Source organism: Dipodomys ordii, unplaced genomic scaffold, assembly GCF_000151885.1.
Source record: "Dipodomys ordii isolate 6190 unplaced genomic scaffold, Dord_2.0 Scaffold96, whole genome shotgun sequence".
Classification (NCBI taxonomy): domain Eukaryota; kingdom Metazoa; phylum Chordata; class Mammalia; order Rodentia; family Heteromyidae; genus Dipodomys; species Dipodomys ordii.
Window position 1 is genome coordinate 4,066,261 of NW_012267312.1, and position 26,799 is coordinate 4,093,059.

Genomic DNA, 26,799 nt, shown 5'->3' on the forward strand with positions numbered 1-26,799 from the left:
GTATAATTTGTGGAGGGGAAGGGGAAAAACAAATCGTTTAAATAGTGATACAGGTGGACCCATTGCAACAATGAGATGTACAAGTCGTTATGTTGAAAACGAACTTTACAAGTTTGGTGGGGGGGGGAGCAGGGTGGATTGGGTGGGGGGCGGGGGAGGATGGGAAGGGATGAGAAGAGGAAACAAAGGAGGAGGCTACAATGCTTGATAAGAAATATACTCATTATCTTGCTCATGTAACTGTATCCCCTCTGTACAGTATTTTCACAATAAAAAATAAATAAATCAACTCCAAAAAAAGAAGTCCTGCTTCCTCAAGGATATTTATTTCACACAACTAGTGAAAGTCTTTCACAAAAGTTACTCCACTTGTAATAAAATACACTTTGCTGGGTGCTCTTTCAAAAATACTTTTTTGGGTCTTAAATTCTTTCATTTAAATTCTTTAATTTTATTGTAAAGGCGATGTACAGAGGGTTATAGTTACATACATAAGGTAATGAATACATTTCTTGTCAAACATTGTTAACCCCCTCATTGTTTTTCTTCTACTTTTTCTTTCCCTGATTCTCCCCACCCCTCCAAGTTGTAAAGTTCATTTCTAACATAGTGTCTTGTGAGTATTGCTGTTGCATTGGTTCACTCTTTGTCCTTTGTCTCATCATTTTGTTTTCCCCTTCCCTTGTATATACAAGACACAGGGTACTAAAATCAAAAACAGTGTCTTAAATTCTTAAGTCGATTCAATCTTCTTTCTGGTTCAATCATTCTGCTATATTGAGTTAGAAACATTATAAAACATTTGAATATTTATCAATGTTAAGACTATATATTTTTGTGTGCTAACCAATCTAACACACTTTTTCTTATTAGAGAAGCCTGGATTATACAGAGCCGACATTCCTATGTGTTTAAATGATTGCTTGTTTTACTATCGTTTAATATGTCTGCATGGAGAGATAAAATCACCTAAGCTATGTTTTGAACCACCATTTATATTTTTTACTCCTGTTCCATTGGATGTACCAAGTGGAATAGATATCAACATTTTACCTCAAAACTATTTTAGGTAAATACTTCATTTGATTTTAGTCTATCATATGCACAATTTTCTTGGTGTGAGTGTATATGAGAGTTATATGTAAATTTTGATTTGTTTCTATAGTTAGGAAGAGCTATTCATATATTTAATGGTACATTAAGGGTTTGAAGTAACAAAAAACTATTTCAGTTGTATCATAATGTGTTTTCTTGTGTGTCTCTGTGGAATAATAAGCAAGCATTAAATTTAAGTCACATTACCACATATTGGTCTTAAAACATACATTTGATATTTCATACAACATGAAAATTTATCTTCCAATTTTTGAGCAAATTACAAAATAGAAAAACACAAAATACTTTAAACTGCTAGAAGGGTGGATTTCATAAATTGGTAACAATAAAATTGATTGTTATAAATTTGAAACATATTTGTACTTGAGAATAGTGTTGCATGCCTGTAATCCTAATTACTCAGGAAGATCCTAAGTTTGGGGTTGCATAGAAAGACTTAATCTGAAAACAAGTGGCTGACAACAGGATAAATTAATAGAAATGTTCATTAAAAGAATACTTATCTCACAAGAAAAGATTTATGAATGGAAATTAAACATGGTAGGACAGGTAAAACTATTTTGTCAAATTTTCAGTGTACAAGGGTGATTCACCACACTATGTCACATATGCACAATATTACACAATGACTATATTACCCCTTTCTGTTACTCTGTCCATTCCTTGTTTCCCTTAACCCCTATTGTTCAGCAATTTACATTAGGTTGCCTGTACCATCTCCACACATAAAAACAATGGATTTTGGTTTTGTTTATCCCACTATTCTCTTTTCCTTTGTTTCCCACCACTTAGATAGTTCCTTAATTACAGTCATATAGATAGACAGACAGACAGACAGATGGCTAGATAGATATGTGTATATCTATATGTATTTTAGGTCTAGAGCATGCATATGAGAGAACATTTGCAATCTTTGTCCTTTAGGACTTGGCTTAACTTCATTTAAAATGAACTCCAGTCCTATCCATTTACCTGAAAATGTCATAATATGTTGAAAATTCTTTATGAATGAATAATCCTCTTTTGGTTTATATACCACATTTTCTTTATCCATTCATCAGTGAAGGGTACCGAAGCTGATTCCATAGCTTGGTTATTGTAAGTAGTGCTGTAATAAACATGAATGTGCAAATGTCTTTATTATATCCTGACTTAAATTCCTTCAGATATATGCCCAACAGTTGTACTGTCATGTTGTATGGCAATTTTATTTTTAGCATTTGAGGAATCTTCATACTACATTCTATAGTAGCTGCACTAATTACATTCTCACCAATTGTGTATAAGAGTTGCTTCTTTCTTCTCACTCTTAACCAACATTTATTGTGTTTTTAATGACTGCTGTTCTGATTGGGATGAGAGCAAATCAAAATGTCATTCTGATTTGCATTTCTTTTATGGCTAGAAATGCTGATCATTTCTTCATGTGTTTATTGGCCATTAGGACTTCTTTTGAGAGTCGTACATTCGTTTACTTATTTGTTAAGTGGGTAATTTGTTCTTTGGAGTTTAGCTTTTTGAGCTCCTTATATATTCTAGTTTTTAATCCCTTGTCAGATGTATATATAACCAATATTTTCTTGCTTTCTGTATGCTATCTCTACATTCTAGTAACTGTTTCCATTGCTGTGGATAAGCATTTTAGTTTAATACAATCCCATATGTCAATCAATCCTTATTTCAGAGACATTGTAGTTCTATTCATAGGCTATTGTGTATGCCAATATGTTCTAGAAGTTTTCCCTATTCTTTACTGTAGTAGTTTCAGATCTTACATTAAGATTCTTGACAGTAGTACAGGATCAGAGAAAGGTGTCTAGTTTCAGTCTTCTGCATGTAGATATCCAATTTTCCTACAACCATTTGTTAAAGAAGATATCTTTTCTCTAATGAATGCTTTTGAATAGCATGAAATGTGGATATTAATTGGATATTTGAGAATTATGTAAAATTATTTATTGTTTAAACATCCAAATACTTAATATCTAAACCATTACAATTCTAAATATATGTGCATCTATTAATATTTAGTATACAAACACTAAATTTGTAGATATTAAAGTCATGAGTTTTTGATAAATTCTTGTCAGAATATTTCAGAATACTATGGCTATAATTAAAAACACGTTGTAAGTGATTGGGGCATGGCTCAAGTATTAGAGGACTTACCTACCAAGCACAAGGTCTTGGATTCAAAGCCCAGTACTATGATTTTTTTAAGTGTGTTTAATCATATTTTTATCCCCCCTCATCAGCCATGGGTCTTGAACTGAGATCTTGGAACTGCCACTGAGCTTTTTGTTGTTGTTGTTCTCAAGGCTAGCACTCTACCACTTTGAGCCACAGCTCCATTTCCAGTTTTCAGGTGGTTAATTGGAGGTAAGAGTCTCAGACCTTTTCCCCCTGGCTGGCTTCGAACTGCAATCCACAAGCAATTACAAGCAATCACCACCAAAACCCAGCTTTTATTTTTCTTTTTGACTCTTACAGAACAAAAGAAAGATTAGATCGTCTCAACTGCTTCTTGACATAGTTAAATTAACATGTTACCAAAAATTTATGATTAAGACATTACTGCAAATATTTATTGTTCTGACTTTTTTAGATGATTCATCTAATTTCAATTTCTTGCTGGTATTTTGGGCTAACATTTTTTTTTCATTTTAAATAGAAATTCAACAGTACATTTCCAGGTTCCTACAGCCAAGCTTCTTGATGATGATGAAATTCAACCATTTTCTGTGACATTTCCAAAAGGCAGTACCATCACGGGGTCTGATACTGGAATTAATGGGAAAATACCTTGCCACCTCAGTTTCAAATCGTCTAAAGCTGTGTCATTTTTCACTCATCTTGTATTTTCTGATGAGAGAAATAACTGGTAAGATATTTAAGTGTAGATTCTCTTGTATTTGACAATGAAAAATAATAGCTATATATTTTATACCAGTGCAAAAAGTTAAAAGGAGAAGAGTCTTCTATCATGAATTTGGACATAAAGGTTTATTTTAATGTTCAAAGTACAAATTTGGCCGGGCACTGGTGGCTGACGCCTGTAATCCTAGCTATTCAGGAGGCTTAGATCTGAGGATCACGGTTCAAAACCAGCCCAGGCAGGAAAGTCCGTGAGATTCTTGTCTCCAATAAACCACCAAAAACCGGAAGAGCCGCTGTGGCTCAAGCGGTAGAGTGATTGCCTTAAACTGAAGAGCTAAGGGACAGCACCCAGGCCCAGAGTTCAAGCCCCATGACTGACAAAAAAAAATACAAATTCGCTCTCAAGAGAAACAGCAAAATAATGGTTTACAGGAATTATTCTGTCATGGGTTTGTTAGGTTAATTTCTGAGATAATCAGTTTTTTGGTCTGTAAACTTGAATGATATGGGCAAGGGTATCAAGCATTAAAATAGAGCATGAAGTATGAAGGTTCAAGCGGCTTCTTGTTCTGGTGTGTGTGGGCGGGGAAGAGGGTGTATGTGTGCACACATGCGCTGGTACTGTGGCTTGATCTCAGGGCCTCGTGCTCTTGCTTGCTTTTTCTCCTAAGGCTGGTGTTCTTTCACTTGAAGCATACCTTGGCTTCTGGCATGTCCCCTTCCCGCTACCCTCATGCCCCCAGCATGGTTCTGGAGCTTAAACTCAGGCCTGGGTGCTGTCCCTAGCCTCTTTGTGCTCAAGGATAGTACTCTATCACTTGAGTCAGAGAACACTTCTGGCTCTTTCTGAGTAGTTTATTGGAGATGGGTCTCATGGACTTTCCTGCTCAAGCTGGCTTCGAACCGCAATACTCAGATCTCAGCCTCTTGAGTAGGTAGGATTACAGTCGTGAGCCACTGGCATCTGGCTGACTTCTGACTTTTTGTTGGTTAATTTGATAAAGAAGGGAGCTGGGAAGGTGGCTCAGTGGTAGAGTGCTTGCCTTGCATGCACGAGGCCCTGGGTTCGATTCCCCAGCACCACATAAGCAAAAGAAAAAAAGCTGGAAGTGGCACTGTGGCTCAATTGGTAGAGTGCTGGCCTTGAGCTGAAGAGCTGAGGGACAGCGCCCAGGCCCAGAGTTCAGGCCCCACGACCGGATCCAAAAAAAAAATTTTTTTTGATAAAGGAGTCATATACACTTTTCAGCACAGGCTGATATTGAACTTTTCTCCTCAAATCTCAGTCGCTTGAATTGCTAGGATTATAGGCTTATATAAGCCACAGGCACTCAAATTAATTACAATTTGATTTGATGCATACTGATAAACAGAGGTATGAGATGATGCAGAAGGGCAAGAGTAGAATCTTAACACAATTTTTATGATATGCATACTTTTTAATATTAGTACTATCATGTACCATACATGAACTTTTCAAAGAATAAAAGCAGTCTGTTCTTTTTCCTTTTTGTCCTCTCTATTATTTCTTTCTCACTTATATACAGTAGGCAAATGAAAATTCAATGTTTGATTTATAGTAATTAGAATCAACTCTATAAACAGGAATATCATTCATTTTAATTGATATATTAATGAGACAAAAATGCATGAATTTTCTACCTTAAATCAATTGAATGCATATGAATTTATTGCAAAAGGTTGCATTACCAGCAACTATAGGATATTTTTATAGTAAATTTATAATATATTGATACTTATAAATATATTAAGTCAAATATTTCAAATTAATATTTGTAGACAACAGCAACATCTTTTAAGTTAAGAAATGTATTGCATTGATATTCAATATTAATGCAGCTGTTAAAGAGCTTCATTGAAATTGTATATTATACATCAATGAAATTTCAAAATAAAAACCTAATTTAAACATTATTTAAAATATAAAGTTAGATGTTTAATTTTTTCTACAAAATTCAGACACATTCTACTAGAACAAAGCATATATTTTGGTAGAGTTTGTATAAAATAATTTAAGTTCTATTAGAAATGGTTTTTGCATGAGCCAAATGATGAAATAACTCTCACTGCTGCTTTACAAATAAGCTCCCATTCTAGTTTATATTATTATTTTCCTATTTCCTCATCAACTCCTATTTTTCAATCTGGTTGATTTTTACTTTTGGCATATGAAGTCACATATTGGGATGAGGGAAGAGGGAGGAAGAACAAGAGAAAGAAAAATGTATATATGAGTTCTTTATTCGTCAGAGTTATTTTACTTATGAGTATCTGAAATATGTTTCTTTTATTTTTTTCCTGGGTTTGAAAATTTTGTGTTTGGATTTTATTTGCTGTGAAATTTACTTTAAGGATATTTACCTTAAAGCTATTTATAGCCATGAATCTTAAACAAATAATATGGCGGAATTAGGGGAATGGATTGAGAAATATACATTTGAATAGGGCATGAGAAATTCCCACAAATAAGTAATATTTGTTGGAACCTTTCTAAGAAATATTAAAGAGAAGATATTAATTGATTGTTGGAAAAATAATTGAAGTTTCTAATGACTATTGGTTATTCCCAATGTCTCTTTAAAATCTAAGTCATCATTATAAAACAAGGATAGGGTATAGTTTTTGAAATTATGCCTGATATTACAGTTGCTTTGGATATATTAATAAATATTTAAATTGCAGCTGGATAATAAGCACATACTAGTACTCAATTCAGCCCAACCCATAGTCACATTTCCTACTCAGTTATCTAAATCTTTCTAATACTATTCTCAGTTAGCAATTTGTTATCCTGGATAAATTTTTAAGCATCAATTCATCAAATATATCCTGAATACATACCATGTGCTCTACATTGTTCTAAGCACTAGTGATTATATCAGAAGTCAAAATATGATCACTGCTTATATAACTGAGAGTCTATTGGGGGAAACAGATGACAAACAGTAAATCCTAAGAGGCAAATTTTCTAACATAAGTTATAGAAACCATAGGGAAAAGGAAGACAGTAGAGTAAGATCAGGAGGACTGTCAATAACAGTAGCAAACAGGGAGTAGTTGACATGTGGTGATAAAGAGAGATTTCTTTACGAGCATTGGATGTGGTAAAAAGATGTGAAAAGGAAGTAAGATCGGAAAGACAGCTGGGTAAGTCCTTAGGGTTTGGAATAGCTGATATGATGTCATCAAGCTTTCCATAAGAGGGATGAGGAAAGAACGAGGAATATAAGAGAAAGCTTTAGTAAAGTGATGTAATAAATGCATAGTGCAGAGGATTTGACGCTAAATCATAATAGAATATAAAAGTCATCACCTTTGAAAAATGACAAGGTCAGCTAGTTTTCTCCTACACAGAAAACCCTCACAAAAACAAACAAAGCAAAACAAAAATCAGTTCTTCCAGTCGAGCTTTTTCCCTTTAATCATGTAACAGCTTCTTTACTGTCAGGTAGATATTTTTCTCATCCATTTAAGCCATTTAGTCTTTACTGAACAATAACTGTATGCCTGATTTTCTTTTGATATTGATGTAACCCCAAAGCTTGTGTCCTTATGGAATTACCGCTATCGTTGAGAAAGAAATTAACAAGTTATATAATGTATAATCTTACTAGGAAATAAATTAAATACTTCCATGTGTTAGACAGATAAAGAATTTCAGAGGATGTGATATTTGAGCAGATGGTCATTGTAGAATTAGATGAGAAAATGTTCATAAAAGGCTTAGAATAATCTCTGGCATGTCGCCGTAACTGAATCATATTTTAGAATTTACCTTAAGTTTAGATTGGTATTCTAGCTTTCCAAAATGATCACAATAGATAGTATAAAGATATAGGCATTCTACAATTAAAAGAGGTATCAAGTATTTCTTGGGCAAATGGTTGTTTTTCATAGAGACGGAGTTTGTAATGGGAAGGGAACAGTGGCAGGGATTGGAATTCACTTGTTGTGGGGGTGAAAATTGCTTTGGATAATGTCAAAATTATTTACATTGAATTTTAGAATTGATGTTTCTTCTTATGTTTAAATGTCTCTGTTAAAAGAATTCACACAGAGATCAGAAAGTTTGAGCTGTGCCAGAATATTGAAATTCCTTATTTTGAACCACAGTTTCTACTCCAAGCTGAGAGAAAACATTACATCTAGTAGAATCTTGTAATTATAATGAAATAGGGCTATTTGCTCTTATTTTATAAGATACAGCCTGCCTGGTACTTTAGATAAACCTGAACAAGAATAAAAGTTGTAGCTTTGTTGTTTAATTTCACAGGAATTTTAATACCAAATCACATTTTGCTTTAACATCCAACTTAAGATGTTTCTTAGAATAAGTTGCATATACATGATCTGAATAAACAAGGAGTTAACATGGGTTAGCAGTTTCTCATTAAGCAAATAACAAACATAATTTGAAATTTCACAATTAAGGTTGAAATATGTTAGAACTCTGAGTCTTCATACATTTTAATCCCACATTTTTTCTATTATTTTCAAAATTAACTATATCTTTACTTGGTTTTAGTACCTAGATTTAGACTGAATAACATTGAGTAACTTTAGAGTGAAAGAACATCAGCTATTCTATAAGAGAACTGATATTGGTAATTGAAAATTAAAATGTAATATAATGGACATAAACAGAAATTACATCTGCTAAGTAAACTTTGGTTACTGATTAGATATTGGCATTTTCCTCATTCTCATGCAGTGATTTTCAACATTGACTGGGCATCAAAACACTTGGAAGGTTTTAGTTTGTAGATGCCTTCTTATCACTGGGATCTGAGATAGTTTATCTGGTAGTTGACCTGGGCATGGTGAGTTTAAATCCTTGAAAGACTATATATGACTAACTTTGGGGGCTCAATAAAACAGTCTGAGCTCTACTCTCAGTGGTCACAGTTGGTTAAGGCTAGAGTGGAACGTGCAAACATACACATCTAACAAGTTCGGATTTATATGGAACTTGATAGTCTGGAGACAGATTTGTTTAAAAAGTAGCATTTCAGCTCTCATTTCACATCTAAGAAATCAGCATCTATATTTTTCAAACCTTCCTGTGTAACCTTGATGCATAGTAAAATTTATAGAACACATGAAAAAAATGCCATCAAGAGGGATTAAGGGTTGAAACATAAATATTTGGCAGGAGATAACATTGTTATAGGAATATTCAAACTAGATACAAGCATAAGAGTTTCTTATTTTCAGTAATGATAGAGAAGTAGTTAAAGACATGTATTTAATGTACTAATTATTCAACTACTAATGACCAGAGAGATGAATGATGAGATTTTCACCTACCTTTTGTAATGAATTATATATGTGATCATGATCATCATGCCATTTCATGAAAAAATGGAAGGTTATTCTGGAAAGAGATGGAAATATAGTTTTAAACATTTTTCCACAAATTTCTTATGCCCAAAGGAATATTTAGGAATAGACAATTTCACAGAGATGGAATCAGATTAGTACATTCCAGTGCCTAAGGAGAGGGGTAAATGGAAAGTGTCTTCTAATTGGTAAAGAATTTGATTTAAGGGGGATGTAAATATGCTAAAATTAGACAGTGGTAATTGTTGTGCAATTGTGTGAATGTTCCTAAAACAACTTATAGGATGAATTTTACAGTCCACAAGTTACATTTTAAAATGTTGCTATAAAAAGAAATTAAAACCTTTTTTAGCCACCTCAATATCATCGATAATGGTGGATTTTGTCACAAACAGTAAAAGTCTATGTCACTTTCATCAATATCTAAATTACATCTTCAGCTATTCTTACCAGAATGTCTATCTTGCCTGTGTGTGCAAATTCTGATGATGGGTACCTGTTAACTATGTTATGAATGTTATTTAAATCCCAGAACAGAATTTAAATGTGTGATCTCAGAAAACCTTTGAACTTCACTGTTAATATAATGAGTACTTTTAGGATAAATATTCTCCCACTAATGATTCCTATATGTATGCCATGATGTAGAAAATCTATAAATATTGCCATTATTCCCCAATGGGGTATTATAAGCTTCTCTATTGTCCTAGAAATGTTTGCTAACTAGTATCAGTATTATCAGCTGAAGGACCATTTTATATTCTAATATATTTTAATAATGTTAGAAATGAAGTTAATGAAATCAATAAATTAATGATCTATATTCCTATATTGTATGCCTTGTAGAATTTCTGTATAATATACTACTTAAAAGAATGTATTTAAATGAATTATATATGTGTTGTTTATTCTTTTTTAAATTTTTGCACATGTTGGCTATTCTTTATTCTGAGTAACATCTAAAATCAAATGTTAAGCTGGACCCAGTGGCTCATGCCTGTAATCCTAGCTACTCAGAAGTCTGAGATCTGAGGAGGATGACAGTTCAAAGCCAGCCAGGGCAGAAAAGTTTGTGAGACTCATCTCCAATAAACTACTCAGCAAAAGCTGGAAGTAGGTCTGTGATTCAAGTGGTAGAGGTGCTAGCCTTGACTACAAAGACGCTCAGGGACAGCACCTACCCCTTGAGTTCAAGTCCTAGGACCTCCAAAAAATCAAATGTCATACTCTTTAGTAAACTAATTTTATAAGACAAAAAAGCACAGTATATTCTACTTCAATCATTCTCCCTTAATTTCCCATCATCTTATAAATATTCCAAGTGGTAATGCTTCATTGGTTGCTTATGCGGTAGTTTTCTTTGATAGCATTGTTAATAAACTAGCTTTTAAACAAAGCAATTGTTTCTTAATATATTAATTGATTTTTGATGTATTAAAGAAATGTCCCCAAGGAACACAGAAGCAGCACACAATATCTCAGTGAAAACTGCATAAAGGTGATACATCTACACTAGAATTGTCTTTTATTTCCTTTATTTCTTTCTTTTCTGTAATTATAATTATTGAGACAAAAGCTAACAATTTCATTTTCATGACGGCAGTGATGATAGTGTTTTTAGATAAAATAAATAATCTCAAAGATTATTGATGCAAGTAAATTAATTGAGGTCACTTCACCTTTAACAATTCCTTGATTTTTTTTTTTTTAAACCATTGTGAGGCTTGAACTCTGGGCCTAGGTGCTGTCTCTCTCAGCTCTTCAGCCCAAGGAGAGCACTCTACCACTTGAGCCACGGCACCACTTCCGGTTTTCTGGTGGTTAATTGGAGTCTCATGGACTTTCCTGTCCAGGCTGGCTTTGAACCTTGATCTTCAGATCTCAGCCTCCTGAGTAGCTGGGATTACAGGCATGAGTCACCGGCGCCCAGCTCAATCTGTTTTTTTCGTTTTTTAACTTGCTTTTATGATCTATGTTCTGGAACACACTTGATAATTACATTTATAGTATGTATTTAAATAGGTAGAGAGAAAATAAATGTGTTTCCATCATCAAAGGTATCTTAGAAACTTAGAAATACTTTTTGTATTTGCTGAATCTGAAAATTTTTATATTGAAATACAATACTTTTACTTTAGGTTTTCACTTCCAGTCGCTGCAACAGCTGAAAATTGCATTCTAACTATCTATCCCTATCTGGCTGCTCATATCGATAAGCAGCAAGTTATTTTAAAAGATGGTAAGTCACTTTCTTTTACTATCATTGTGTAGGTTCTTCTTATAAGGCCAATGTATAAATATAAAGTGAATTAAAAATTAACATCAGTAGATACAGCTTAGTGATAGCGAATTCAGCTAACATGTGGAACACCCTGGGATTGTCTCCTAGCTCAATCACTCACTCACTCAATCAACCAACCAGTTTAATAGCTTTTTCTCTAACATCAGTCATTGACAGAAGTTATGCTTATCAAAGTCTCCTAATCTCAAAAGTTGGCAATTAACTTGAATTTACACAAAAATAAATTATTACAGAAAAAATAAAGAACTCTACATAGAAGTCAAATGAGGTGTCGAGTATATAGGCTGGTGTACAGATTATTGCTGATCCTGGTATTTTACAATGACTTCATAGAAGAGATATCATTTGTTTAGAGTTTGATAACTCTCTGTAGGCTTCCACACACCATAGTTTTCTTGGGCTCCTCAAACCACTCTTGAATGCTTCTTAGCATCTTTCATAATTTTTCCCTTCAATATGTTCTTTTTAATCTTTCCATTTATTGGAGGTCTGACCTCTTGTCCATTGTCCCTTCTATGGCTTCAATTATAATTTATGTTCTATATGTCCAACACAAATCCACTCAGTGTTTAACTGCCTTCTTGTTTCTGAGGTACTTCTCCTGCACCAGCATGGGCCAAATTAACTCCCCTTATATACATCCCTATAGATGTATATAAAATATTGAATACTCTCCTTTCTCTCTTCAAAAAGCTATCCTTCACACTCTGGCCACAGGGATACTTATAAACTGAAAGTTGTATCTGGTCATTTTCATATATAAAATGCATGGTAGCACATCGTTGCAATTCCAGCACTCAGGAAGCTGAGTCAGAAGAATCATAAGTTTGAGGTCAACCAATGCCATATAGGAAGTCTTTCTGCAAACAAACAAAAAAAACAACTCAAAAACTTAGCACAGAATATGGTAGAAAATAAGATGAATCCAGTAAGACCCAATGTCATGGACATGGCCAAAGGCTTTATTCTCATTTCTGGAAATCTATCTCTCTGTGTTTACCACAGTAAGTATCTGTGAGTTCTTATGAGATGTACATTTTGCTGATGATCTTTCTTGTGATTAGAACATTTTTTCATATAGGATCCTTCATATCTGCACACAGAAGAAGATGTAAGAGATTTGTATTTCCGTTGTGCAATTGTAGTTCTGTGCAATTCTGGCCATGGTCCTTCCCAATTTTTGAATTATCATGCTTATTATCTATATCCCTTTCCAGATATTTACATCTAAAAAGCCTGGGGGAGAATGAAATTGTTTATCTTATTTTCCTTATGTTCATGCTTCACCAGTGTTTGGAGGATAAAAATATGTATTCATTCAATATTATATATTTCTAAATTATGATATTATATATTTCTAAATTATGAACCATTAAGAAACTAATAAACATTTTCACAAATGGATTACATTTTGTGTAGTATATTTTGAGCATCAAAAATATTTTAAAGATGGCTATGTAGCAAGCATGCTGGCATATTCCTATAATCCTAGCTTCTTAAGACTCTGAGGTAGGAGATCATGAGTGAAATTCAGCCTAGGCCCACGATCTTCCTATTTTTGCCTCCTGGGTAGCTGAGATTGCAGATGTAAGCCACTGCTCCTACTTGTTGGTATTTCAGAAAGTCAACTAGGAATACTTTTCTTAGTAACCTTTATCAAATATCCCCTTTTGAAGACTATATATAAATAATTTCAGTTGTTTGGTAAAATGTCTTAAACACATCTATTTATACTAAAGATAAATACTGTTCTTTCTTCAATAATTTTTATATATGATAATAAATTTTATTCAATTTAGGGAACCATTATACCTATTATGATAGTTTTCGTATTTGTTAGCATATTTGATATGTAATGGATGCTTATATTTTCACTTTATCTTAGATAACTATAAAATACAGGTTAATTAATTGGATCATGAATTCCACAAATGATTGATTGCTTTACTTTGGCCCAATATGTCATTTCTAGAAAAGGATGCAAGTCACCAAAGGGCAAGAAGCAGCTTTATGATTCCCTACCGAGACTATAAACTATACTCTTCGGGTTCAATAAGGACGTCCATTGCTCCTAAATATAGTGAGGCTGAAATAACGAGGGGAAATCTTTTTGTTGGTATGTGACAAATGTATAGATTATTTCTCAAATTGAGTCTGTGATGTTATCTGCATATTTTAATCTAAAATTTGTGTTTTTTCAAGGAAGAAATTCATGAAACAAACTAACATGAATTCATCTTAGTCTTAAATGTATTATCTGCTTTGGTAGTTCTCTTCAATGCAATGATCACTACCAAAAGTTCTCTTGGATCACAGAGGTCTTAGGGTCACAACACTCTTTCCTAAACTGTAATATGTACTATATAGTTCTATTTCTTAAGTGAATTAGTACAAAAATGGAAAAATAGTGATTGAATAAGTACTGCAGTAATATTTAGCTAAAATGTTAATTAACGTGTGGTCCCCTATCAATTTGATTTGACATTCCTGGTACACTCTGTGCAGTTTGAGAGCTACAAAACTAGAAATGAATCTAAGGCTACTTCTCTGAGAAAGAAGTGAGCAAAGATCTGAGATGAATATCATCTTCAGTGCACTGTTCAAATATTCATCTCATTAGAAGGAATATTAGCAGGAATGGGCAGGAACTTTTATTAATATATTTTTATTGTAAAGATAATGTTACAGTTACTTGAGTAAGGTAATAAGGGCATTTCCTATGGAGCATTGTTACGCCCTCCTTAGTTTTTCCCCTATCATCCCTTCCCACCGTCCCTTCTCCCTCCCCCACCTCGCCCACCCAAAGTTGTAAAGTTTGTTTTCAACATATGTCTTGTACATCTCATTGTTATAATGGGCCAACCTGTATCCTTGTTTCAGCATTTTGCGATTTCCCTTCCCCTCCCCAAAAATGTATATACAAGATGCAGAGCACCAGAATCAAATACAGTGAAAATGGGTTATACCATGGGGTAGAACATATAAAAGAAACAACGAAATCACATGGTACATTAAAAACAACAGCAACAAAGATAAAACCTTTGTGTCCCTATCTTAGGGTTCATTTCACTTAGCATCATCTTATATGGTTATATGTACATAGCTTCTGACATTTTCTGCTTGTCTGGTAAGATTGTCCTAGATGTATATTAGCTTTTTGAAGAGTTCCAGGGGTATTGCAAATAAGAGAGAGAGTTGACTAATGGGATTACATCAAACTAAAAACTTCCTGCCCAGCAAAGGTCATAGTTACTAAACTAGAAAGAAGTCTAGCAGACAGGGAGAAGAGGTTTACCAGCAGTATATCTGACAAAGGCCTAATATCCAAAATATACAAGGAGCTTAAGAAATTAACCCCACAAAAAACTAATAAACCGATCAATAAATGGTCAAAGGAGCTTAAGAGAGATCTCAGGAGAAGAATGTCATATACTCACATGAGGAAATACTCAACATCCCTGATCATAAAGAAAATGCAACTCAAAACAAAATTGAGATTCCATCTCACCCCAATTAGACTGACCACATCAAGAATTTGAACGATAACAAATGCTGTCAGGGAAGTGGAGAGAAGGGATCCTTATTGTACTGTTGGTGAAAATGCAAACTAGTATAACCACTTTGGATGACAGCTTTGAGATTCCTGAAAAAACTAAACATAGAACTTCTCTATGTTCCAGCCATAGCATTCTTGGACATCTACTCAGAGCATTACAAGTCAGGATATGATAAAGACATTTGCACATCTATTTTCATTGCTGAACTATTCACAATAGCCAAGTTACAGAAAGAGTCCAGATGCCCTACAATAGATTAGTGGATTGAAAAATGTGCTGCCTATACACAATGGTATTTTGCTCATCCATTAGAAAGAGTAATTTTATGTCATTTTCAGGGAAATGGATGGACCTAGAACAAATCATGTTAAGCGACATAAGTCAAGCTCTGAGATACAAAAGGGCACGTTTTCTCTCATATGTAGAAGCTAAATCTAAAACAAAAATGGACTCACAACTTATTCACAGCTTATGCATTTACAAACAAATAGAATAAAGGAGGATACACTTAGGGGAGGAACCAAAAGGCATAAGTGCTCTCAATGTCTAAAATGGTACTCACCAAAACAAATTTTAGGAAATGGAAATATGTTTTTGTTGTTGTTGTTACTGTTGGTGGTATTATTTGTTTTTGTTTTTGTTGGTTTTTTTCCTTTTTTGTCCTTTTTTGGGGGAGGAGGGGGCAAATGGGAGCACAGGAATGGAGGGAGGCAAGGTGAACAAATGTAGTCATGATATTCAATATATATTATGTAAATAATGAACTATGCACCTTATGGGCAAAGACAGGAGGGGGAAAAAGGGAAAGTGAAGGAAGGAGTGACATTGTCCAGGAAGTATTGTACTTACTACTTGATTTATGGAATTGTAACCACTTTGTACAACTACTTAATAATAATAAAACCCCATCTCCCTAGATATGAGTAATATTGAAAAATTCCATTTCATTGAAAGCCAACTGAAATAATATGACTTTTTAGTAAGCCTGGACATTTTCATTATTATGTACATAAATATTCTAGAAAAAATATAAAACCATTTTCTATTTTGAGACTCCTTATAACCCCAAAATACTCTGTTATAACAAAATATTTGGTTTAGACACAATTTTGAATATTTTTTTCTATAATTCTTCAATATGAAGCTTAAATTTTGTATAGTAAAAATAGCTAAAAAAAACTTTCCTGGCATTTTCTATGAAAAGACTTGTAATTAAAATTGAAATGCTATATTTGGGGAAATATTTTACTTACCACTATGACAAGAATATAATGTAATTCTTTACTGAAATATCTTAATAAGGATTTTGACTATTTGAAATAAGAGTGTTTTCATTATTTAACCTGAAGAAATCCATTCAGAAGTCTTTCAAAATCATAGAATACTTTATATAATGTACTTCACTTCCATAAATATAAATAGCAATTGCTTTCAGACTACTTTTCTCTATCATTAAGTAATTATTTTTATACATAAATGTGAATTCTAGGTATGGAGATAACACATGAACATATGAGACCGAATGTAGGTGATCGAATGAGGAAAACATATGAAAGATCAGTGGCAGCCGAAGAGAAAAATGAACAATTCTTTCTACCTGAGGAAGGATCAAAGGCGCATGCATTTTTCCAGAAGATTGTGCATGCAGCCCAAAATTGGTTCAGTCTCTTCGGCTGGCCAGGAGGACCTCATTTGATAAAGATTCCAGAGACTGTTAGAAGGTGACATTTATGTGCTTTTCTAAACTGTGTTTTTCACCAAGCTATAAAGTATAATCAATTCATTGGCATAATTTTACATGAAACATAATATTAAGCACTTGAACTGAGAAGTATGATGGGATTATTAAGAAGAGTAAAAATACAAACATAAATCTTTTATCCCACACTTTTTACATAAAATATTTCCATTTTATTTTAGTTCATAAAAATTAACTTTATTAGCATGTATTAAATTAATACATGAACAAACATCAAAGTTGATTCTGTGACTGAGACTGCTATTAGTAATGCTACAATATACATGGATGTGCAGGTATCTCTATGGTATGCTGACTTTGATTGCTTTGAGTATGTACCCAGAAGTTGTATGCTCTATGTATCAGCTTGCCCCTTTACAGTACAGTTTAATAGATTTTGTCTGTTCATTGTATTCTAGAGGTCTTGGATATTGTAGCCATGATTATTTGCCATTTTGTCTTAATTGCTCTCTGAATATAAAAATTCTTCAACATTGTTTCAATCGCTGATTTTTTTTCACTTTCCGGGTGTACGTTATTGGTGATGTTTTCATTGAGCTTTTTATTTGGCTTATTGACCTCTGCATTTTCATGATTTCCATATCTATGAGGTGTTTTGTGGGATTATTTTTTTTGCGGAATCTCTTGAGTTTTACTAAATTTCTCATATGAGCCTTGAATTGACTTCTTCAGTTCATTTGATTACTTCAATACTCTTTGAGGTCATGGGTCATTTTAAAATTAGACTTTTGGTATATTTTTATTAAGCTATTCAAAATATTGAAACTTGAAAACAAGTTTTGTTGCTTTTTCATATTTACTTTTCTATGTTATAATTGGTACATTTGCTGAGACAAAAATCTTTTTTGGTTGTATATGGGGCTCTTATTGAGTGATCTTCTCTTGAGGGCTCCATCCCGGGTAGCACTCCGGGAAGAGAAAACAAACTGCTGTAAGGGCAATCATACCAAAACATTTAATTGGAAAGTATCATATGAAGGAAGGAAGGAAGGGAGGGATTGAAGGAGGAAAGGAATGTAGGATTGTAATGAAGCAGGGAGAGAGGCAGAGAAATGGAACTTCACTTTGTAGTTATGTTATGTAATTATACTCTATTAAAACCAGTTCATAGCAGCCAGAGCAACAGGGTGCAGACCATTTGTTGAGTTGCAAGATATGAAGATAGAATTAAAAGCAAATTAAGTAATTTTCTATTATTGATGAATCTTTAGTGTGGTAGTGTGTATGCATTACTGCAGCCCTTTAGGTATTATCTTTAAAGCCTTTTCCAAAATATCAAGATGGAAATAGCTATTGAAAAATATAATACTATTTTTGCTTGAGAAATTTTTTTTTTTTTTGTCGGTGGTGGGGCTTGAACTCTGGGCCTGGGCGCTGTCCCTCAGCTCTTCAGCTCAAGGCAAGCGCTCTACCACTTGAGCTACAGCACCACTTCCGGTTTTCTGGTGGTTTTATTGGAGATAGGAGTCTCACGGTCTTTCCTGCCCGGGCTGGCTTTGAACCGCGATCCTCAGATCTCAGCCTCCTGAGTAGTTAGGATTACAGGCGTGAGCCACCAGCGCCCGGCTTGAGAAATTTTTAGGAAAAGCATCATTAACATTATATTCCACTTTTAAATTCTGAGAATGAAGATTTTCTCCAGATACAACCTCTAAGCAACTGATTATAAAATCATCTTATTATGCTGGAAATACCACTTAATTTGAGAAGAGTGATTATAATACATATGGGCGTTATTCTGGTATTCCACTCTAACACATACCTCTCAGCAGCTGCAACACACCAATACGGAATCTCTTTAGGAAGGCTTCCAGGTGTTTTAAAGCTATTTTCCCAAAGGGCTTCTGGTTTACTTAAAGTACACAAAATCTGATAAAACGTCACATTTTCAGTAAAATAATTGATCATTCACTATGAGATTTCCAAAAAGTATAAAATATATTCTTTCTATTTTTTCCATTTCCTCTTCAGCATAATGGACATGATAATACTTACCCTATAGGGATGCTGTAATATCGCAACATGTAAGAGATCCCTTTAAATTGTATTAGAACAAAGCTTAGGTTGCAAATGCTTGGCAAATGTTAATTATTATTCATAAATTTCCTAAGGATTATGTTGTTTATTGCTTTTTTACCTTTTTAAGAAAGCTTTTACTTATATACAAGAAGTTGCAAAAACAACATGGATGATATGTATTCTCTCTGCCACAAAAGGTTACAGCTTACATGACTATAGTATAATAACAAAATCAGGACTTTGACTTTACTAGAATTTTGCATACATCATTTCATCTTTTGTGTAGATTTGTGTATCCAACCCCCAATCACTATACAGAACTATTTCATCTCCACAGTTATCTTCCCTGTTCTGTATCTAGGTTCCTCTTCAATATCTAGGTTCCTCTTCAAAAGACTAAAGTATCCCTTTAGTCTTTCTTTAGTGCCTTCTGAATGTCTCATCTATTATTAGGTAAAACAACTCATGCTATATTTCTGAATTTATAAGTCTTTGTCACTAGTCCTTCTATTTGTTAGTTGAGAGCTTAACATTTATCATTGCATGCCTGTACAGATTTTATTTCATTAATCATATTTTAACTTCTTATGGAGGATTTTCCCTCACCCAAGTTTTATTTACTTCAGGATTTTTACTTTCTATTTTCTAAAGTTTACCTTTGTGTGAACATATTTGAGTGTGAAAGTGGCGGAGGGGGCGGGGGAGGAGAAGAGTGAACACTTTGAGCTACTACCAAGTTCATTGATAAATTTAATTTTAAAATAATGTCATCTTCATTTCTAAATGTTCCACCCATTTATACTGTCAATAGGGACCAAGAAAATAGAAATTTGTTTTTAGCTTCAAACTATGTGTTAAAAAGAAAGTGATTGTAATAACTTATTAGTGCTGAGGTTCTGAATTCTTTTTACCATTATTTGAAGAATAAAGCATTTTATAATTTTTCTTTTCAAAATAGTTTCATATTTTACTGTGGTTTGCTTTGTGATAGTGGTAAGTGGTAATTTTTTCTCTACCTAGAATGGTGGATAATAAGTACATTGAACTTTTGCCATGAGTACATTTTTTATCTTCAACATACATCAATTTTCATTTAATATCATAATATTATAAAAGAGAAAGAATAAGGTGAAATTATCAAGCTCTTACTTATAATATGTAGATATTATAAGTGGAATATGCGTTGGCGGAATATGCATACAGGTAGACATTTTAAAAGATTGCATAGTTTTTACATCTTAATTTGTTTTTCAATGGGCAATTAAGTGATATGATTAGCAATATTACCTTTTCTTCTAGAAACCATCAGAAGACTGAGCTGTGAAATTCTATTAATTTTTATTTGCTAGAGGTACTTTGAAGACCCAGCCTATTTCTTCTGGACGTTTTAAATCATGAATAAAGTACATGTGAATAGAAACCTGCTAACCTTCCAGTGTATGCATCACATTCTCAATATATCACAGGCCTATCATGACCCTAGCTATGCTACCAAAGCTCCTGTACAAAGAAAACGACTATCTTGAATTTAGGCTTGATTTCATTTTTGATAATTTTTGTCAGATATCCTAAAGCCAGTATTACCCCTGTGGTACAAATACAACTATGAAACTAGCATTTAAATCAAGACATACGAGAAAAAAAATAGCATCGCCTAATTCTTCCTACCCTATTGCTAACTTCCTTTCTCTCTTTGAAGAAGATATCTGTTTGTATGAATTATAACATCACATAAGCTTCATATAAGGAATCACAGTTTGTGTTTCTAAGTGTCTGAACCTTTTGATCAATATTATATTCATGTGATTTATACACATACTTACATGTAGAGGTAGTTTACATTTAATGGAGTACTCTAGGCCATTGAATGCATTTACTACAGTCTCCTCTAGAAAGATAGTTGTACTGTCCTAAGACTTTTCTATTATGAACAATTATGCTTTGAAATATTTAGTACATATTTTGATGTATATTTCTGAAAGGCATATGAGATAAAACTGCTATATCATAAGGTAGAAATATGATCATCTTTAGGAGATATTTATAATCCATTTTTCAAAAGATTTCTTCTAATTCTCACTCACAAAAGCAGTCTCACAAAAGCAGTACATACACTTCCCTGTTCTGTTCATTCTAAGAAATACAAATTGTCAGCCTTCAGCATTGACTATTAGGTGGATGTTCTTGGAACTGAAATTTTGCTGTTACTGAGAGGTTTCACCTGCTCTGACCTATTTGAATATACTGTCATCAAGTATATTGATGACATTTCCCACTGTAAAAATGTGGATCCTCTTTATTCCTCATTTGCAGGAATTTTGTGTGTTTTGCATCTGTTGTTTACTAGTTGTGTGCATTATAAGCATTCTCTCTAGTGTATTCTACTTTATGAAAGATTATTAGCTTTGTCTTTTTCTTAGGCAGGAAGAAATTTCCTTTGTCCCCCCGCCCCAGGAGCTTTGCTGTTTTTTCTCTTATGACTAATATTTGATCCTTTCCAAATTTATTCTTTGTAACATGATATGAAATAAAGATCAACATATATTTGATTATTCCTTGTTTCTAGTGGCAGGAGATTCAATACCATTTATGGTATTTATTCAAATGATTTGATACTATTGTGGGGTTTGTCTAGTGAACTGAACATTATTCTTCATATTCCCTATTCATTCTACAATGCTTCCGTTCTAATAAATCAAGCATTCATGTATTTGTGAACATTTGTGATTCATTTTTTATAGTACTAGGGCTTGAACCTGGAACTTCATACTTGCTAGACAGGCACTTGACCACTTGAAAATATTTCTAACTCTTTGTGTTTTTCCTATTTTTTATTTTTTTTCTGTGCTCAGTGAGTTTTAGTAACTTGGATCACTCACATAATTAGTAAGTAACAAGTACAGAAGTCAAACACCCTTTTTATTCTCAAACTAGTTTATTCACAATTCAACCCTATGTGTTTAAATGAGATATTAGATCTTTCTGGGCATATTTAAAAATTGAATTTGGACAATCAACCCTAACAGAGTGAGGGGAATTTTTAGAAATTTTGCTTAGTTGGTTTTAATAGTATTTCATTTAGTTATTGAACATTGAGCATTCGTTCTCACAATATATCATTTCAAGATATTTCAATTTATAACCTTTTTTCTATAGGGATGTTCAAAAAATGCGAAGCTATTCAATGAAGACCCCTAAGAAATACAACAAACAGGATGATTTCTTTAAATATAATAAGACTGTTTATGATATGATCTACCACCTGAGTGGAAGAATGCCACCTGGAATTAATATAAGCCAATCTTTACCATCGGATGATACTGAAAGAGTGATTCAGCTTCATAAGCAACACTCTTCACTCCTGAGCTTCATAACGTAAGAAATGTGTTCATTTAAGCATGTAATTATTATGCCCAATTAGATGGATGGATTGATGGATAGATTAGTGGATGGATGGATGTATAATATAATCTTTGAAATTTTTTGTCTTATTTTTAAACAATTTATTATTATATGCCCTATAATACACACAATAGAAAAATATGTTCTTGTAACAGAAAATAAGCATTTTATGATCGTTTTTATACTTACATTTTATCTTTGTAATTCAAGGAAGTTATTTTCACGCTTTACCATACATCTAAATCACCAGGAGGTCTTGTTAAAATGATTTTCTGGCCCTTATCATAGAGTTTTATGATGGCTATTTGCATTTATTACAATTTCCTAAGTCCTGAACCATAATGTTATTTTGAAAATTCTTATGTAAGACACATAATTTCATAAATCAACTTAACAAAAAAGGGAAAGAATCTGCTTAACTTTGATCCTCTGTTTACTGTTAGTATCATCATATATTGTAGAATCTGTGAAATTTTAGTTTATATAGTTAAAGTCTATAATGCCAGGTAAAATGTTTCACACATGATTGATAATAACCTATTGTAAAAATAATTATGATCATAATTCTGTATTACTCTAATAGATGAATTGACAAATGGCCAAGAAATGGGTAAGCAATGTTAACTGAAGTCTGAGGAATTGGATTGTTATTGTTGCTCAGATGGCAGAGTGCCTCCCTAGCAAGCACAAGATCCTGAGTTCAAATACCAATACAAAAAAAACAAGTCAGAGCATAGGGTTTCTGAATTTATATTGCTTCTTTGTCCTGCATGTCAGTATTGTTACTGAAATTCCCACCTTCACAGGCTCTATTCTTATTTGCCCTTCATCTTCCTTCTTCACTAAAGTAGCATTAGTTACTTACAATTTTTATATGAGTGCACTTTCTTTTTTGCTTTTTCTGTTTGATATTCTCTGTTTTAGCAAAAAGTTAGATGAAAGAGTAAGCTAAGGACTCTTAAATCAAAAATAAATTATTTAGCATTCAGTTTTAAAAGTTACAAATAAGGATTTTTGAACCCCCAACAGGGGTACTATTAAAAGTTAGACATAGATTAAGCAAAATATTTCTTTCATTTGCTGAGTTCTTATTACCATATAGTCAAAACTGCATTAATTTCTTTATGGTTTGGGATCAAGCTAGAACTTTGAATTATGACCCAGGTAGCCAATGAAGGTTGCTATGATCGGATGCTAAAGATATTCCATATGAATGAAAAATATTTGATTGCAACAGTTATAGGGAACATCTTGATCCTTGGTGAGACTTAGAGAAAAGTCCAAGTCTGCATCTTAGAATCAACAGCATATGTTCACTTGACAAGTAGGTTCCAATCACAGAGACAACGTTGACAGAAAAATCAATGATCCAGAAAAGTCATGCTCTGCATATATAGGTATCCTTGTCTGATATAAGCCTTGTCTCATGCATGGACAATTCAGATGCTACAGGCCATATGCAATTTTCAACCCTCTTTTATCAAACAATAACAAACCAAAAATATATAAAAGTAGAACACAGTTTTAGAAGGTATCATGCATATACGGAAGCTTATCATTAAAGATTTATTTACTTGAGAATGAATCTTCTCTTTCCAGATATCTCCTCACATTAGAAGTTGGGGAAGAGGAGCTGAATTTTTTTTTTTTAGCATTTATCACAAAGATCAGAATTACACCAAACTGTTTGGCTTGTAAGACACAAAGAAAGAAACAAAGACATATCCCTAGCTCTCTACATTCAATGTTAGTGGACAACATTGCATTGATTATACAAAATGGTATAAACATCATTTTCCATTCCTCTGTATCAAAATTGAGTTGTTCAATTTCACTAACATGTGAGTTTCATGAGATATTTATCTCTTGTCATTGAAACTGAGGATTATTGATAGCACAGAATAAGGTCAATTATTTATTTTCCTTCACAGATATTTGCCTTTTGAGTTTGTGTCTCATAGGGAATAAAACTTTGAAATTAGGTCTCAGAATAGTCACATAAATTTTATGAGAAAAAACTGTAATACAAAAATTTAACCGAAAAGTAGTACAAGTAAAGGACTTACATTTCAAGAGAATGTAAGCAATGAAAGAGGATCATATTAGAAAAGGTAGACTATATATTATGCATTTTAAACATAAAAACCTTATTAAATTGTGAATCTGTAAATAGATTTGTATTTCATTATACCTGTATTCATTTTCTAAGATGGACTGGGTTGCTTAAAGGCCAGAAATTTATTTTCTCACATTTTTAGAGGCTGGCATTCTAAGGTCTTCAACTGAGGCGACATTCCTTGGTTTGCAGATGGCTTTCACTATATCTTCAAGGATTTTTATCCTCTCTGTATAATGTCCTTGGTGCCTCTCAGTGGGTTCAGATTTCTTCTTCTTCAAAGACAGCATCAAACTGGACTAGGGCCCACTATAATAATCTTATTGTTCACTTGACACATCTCTACAGAGCCACATCAGGACTTACTGGGAGTTTGGGTTTTCACTCGTGAATAAGATCTCATTCAGACCACTACAATAGCATCTGGGATTGTATTGTAAACATATAATCAGATGTGATAATAAATTTCATAAGGTTGTGTTTGCAGTAATCTGCATAATATTTCTTGTCTTTTTGCCATTAATTGTACTTTTGTCTAAATGCATATGTTGAAGGCCTTAATTCTGGGAATTAAGGAGAGAAGTTTTTTGTCGTTTTTGTTTTTGTTTTTTGTCCTTGTTGGGGCTTGAAGTCAGGGCCTGGGCATTGTCCCTGAGCCTCTTTGTGCTCAAGGTTAGCACTTGAGCGACAGCACTTCCGGTAGTTTATTGTAGATCAGGCTCTCATAGACTTTCTTGCCCAGGCTGGCTTTGAACCACCACCCACAAATCTCTGCCTCCTAAGTAGCTAGGATTACAGGCTTGAGCCACCAGTTGCAGGCTTGGAGATAAGATCTTGCAGGAGGTAATTGAGGTTTTAAGGCTAAAGGAGATAATAAATCCTTTTAAGAAGATGAAGAGATTACTTCTCCACCCCTTTCTTTTCCTCTCCATCTTCCAGCTTCCCTTTCTCCTCCCTTCTCCACTTAAGAGAAAAGAAAAGAAAAAAAAAACACAGTGAGATGGTAGCTATGTGCTAGAAAATAAAATTGTATTGTTTAAGCCAAGCTGCTTGCCCAAAGAATTTCATTATGGAAAACAAACACAGTGAATAATATCCTTTTATTTAATTTCACTTGTTTTTGACTTTTACACATATATGATATGATTAGTTTTATTTGAAAAAAATATTTTCACTTATTTGAATATTCAGAAACTTAATCTAGTAGAATATAAACATCAAATACCCTATATTGTAGCTGAAAACTAAGACGTTGTAAAAATATAAACTATAATTATTCTGATTTTTATTTCACTTAGTTTAAAGTAATTTACTCATTCCTCAAAAATAAATATATCTATATAAAACAACATACAATTCCTTATGGCTAAATTTAATTTAATGTTTTTTAAGGTATTTTTTATTGTCAAGGTTATATACAGAGGGGTTACAGTTACATAAGTAAGGTAATAAGTACATTTCTTGTCAAACTTGTTACCACTTCCCTCATTTTTCTCCTACTCTCCCTTCCCTCCACCCCCAAGTTTTTATATATTATCTTTGCATAACTTCATATTCTTCTTTATTTAGGTCTGTTTTAGAACTTATTTAATGAAATTTCATCTAAGAATGTACTATTTCAAAGTAGCCAAGTGATCCTGAAACAGTGCACTGAACTAGAATAAAAGAATCAAATTAGATTCAGGCTTCAATTCCAGCTCATTTGTATTTCTATAACCTTGCATACTTATTTCACCTGCTTTGAACTCCAAGTTCAACATTTATAAAGCTGAGGATGAGAATTCCCAAACTTATTTGGTTGATAAAATGTACATCATTATAAGTCATTATTATTGTTACTTTAAATTCGGTGCAGTATGGGCTAAGGCTTTTGTATGTTAAGGTGCTTTCATAAAATTATTTCAATATGATGTACATTACTGTAGCAATACACTGAAATGACTTATGATACCATGTTTACTAGAGTATTTTAATAAATTTCTATTAGAAAATAATATTTAGCTTTTATAAGAAATGTCAGAAAGTCATTGTGTGCCAGATATATCCTCAGTTTATTAGATAGACTAGGAAATTTGTTGAAATGTATGTTTTTTTTTTGTTTTTTGTTTTTTTTCTTACTGGTCATGGGGCCTGAACTCTGGGCCTGGGCGCTGTCCCTCAACTTTCAGCTCAAGGCTAGCACTCTACCACCTGAGCCACAGCACCACTTCTGGCTTTTTCTGCTTATGTGGTGCTGAGGAATTGAACCCAGGGCCTCATGCATGCAAGGCAAGCACTCTACCACTGAGCC

General features: G+C 33.3%; 1 protein-coding gene across 1 annotated transcript in view; it reads left to right on the forward strand.

Moving 5' to 3' along the window:
- The window catches only part of LOC105993453, a 147,459-nt gene that overhangs the window by 27,309 nt on the left and 93,351 nt on the right, over window positions 1-26,799 (forward strand). Inside the window, 7 exon segments of the mRNA XM_013026725.1 lie at window positions 874-1,069; window positions 3,788-3,997; window positions 11,493-11,593; window positions 13,629-13,772; window positions 16,703-16,934; window positions 22,148-22,366; window positions 23,318-23,336. Coding sequence (XP_012882179.1) covers window positions 874-1,069; window positions 3,788-3,997; window positions 11,493-11,593; window positions 13,629-13,772; window positions 16,703-16,934; window positions 22,148-22,366; window positions 23,318-23,336 — 1,121 coding nt within the window.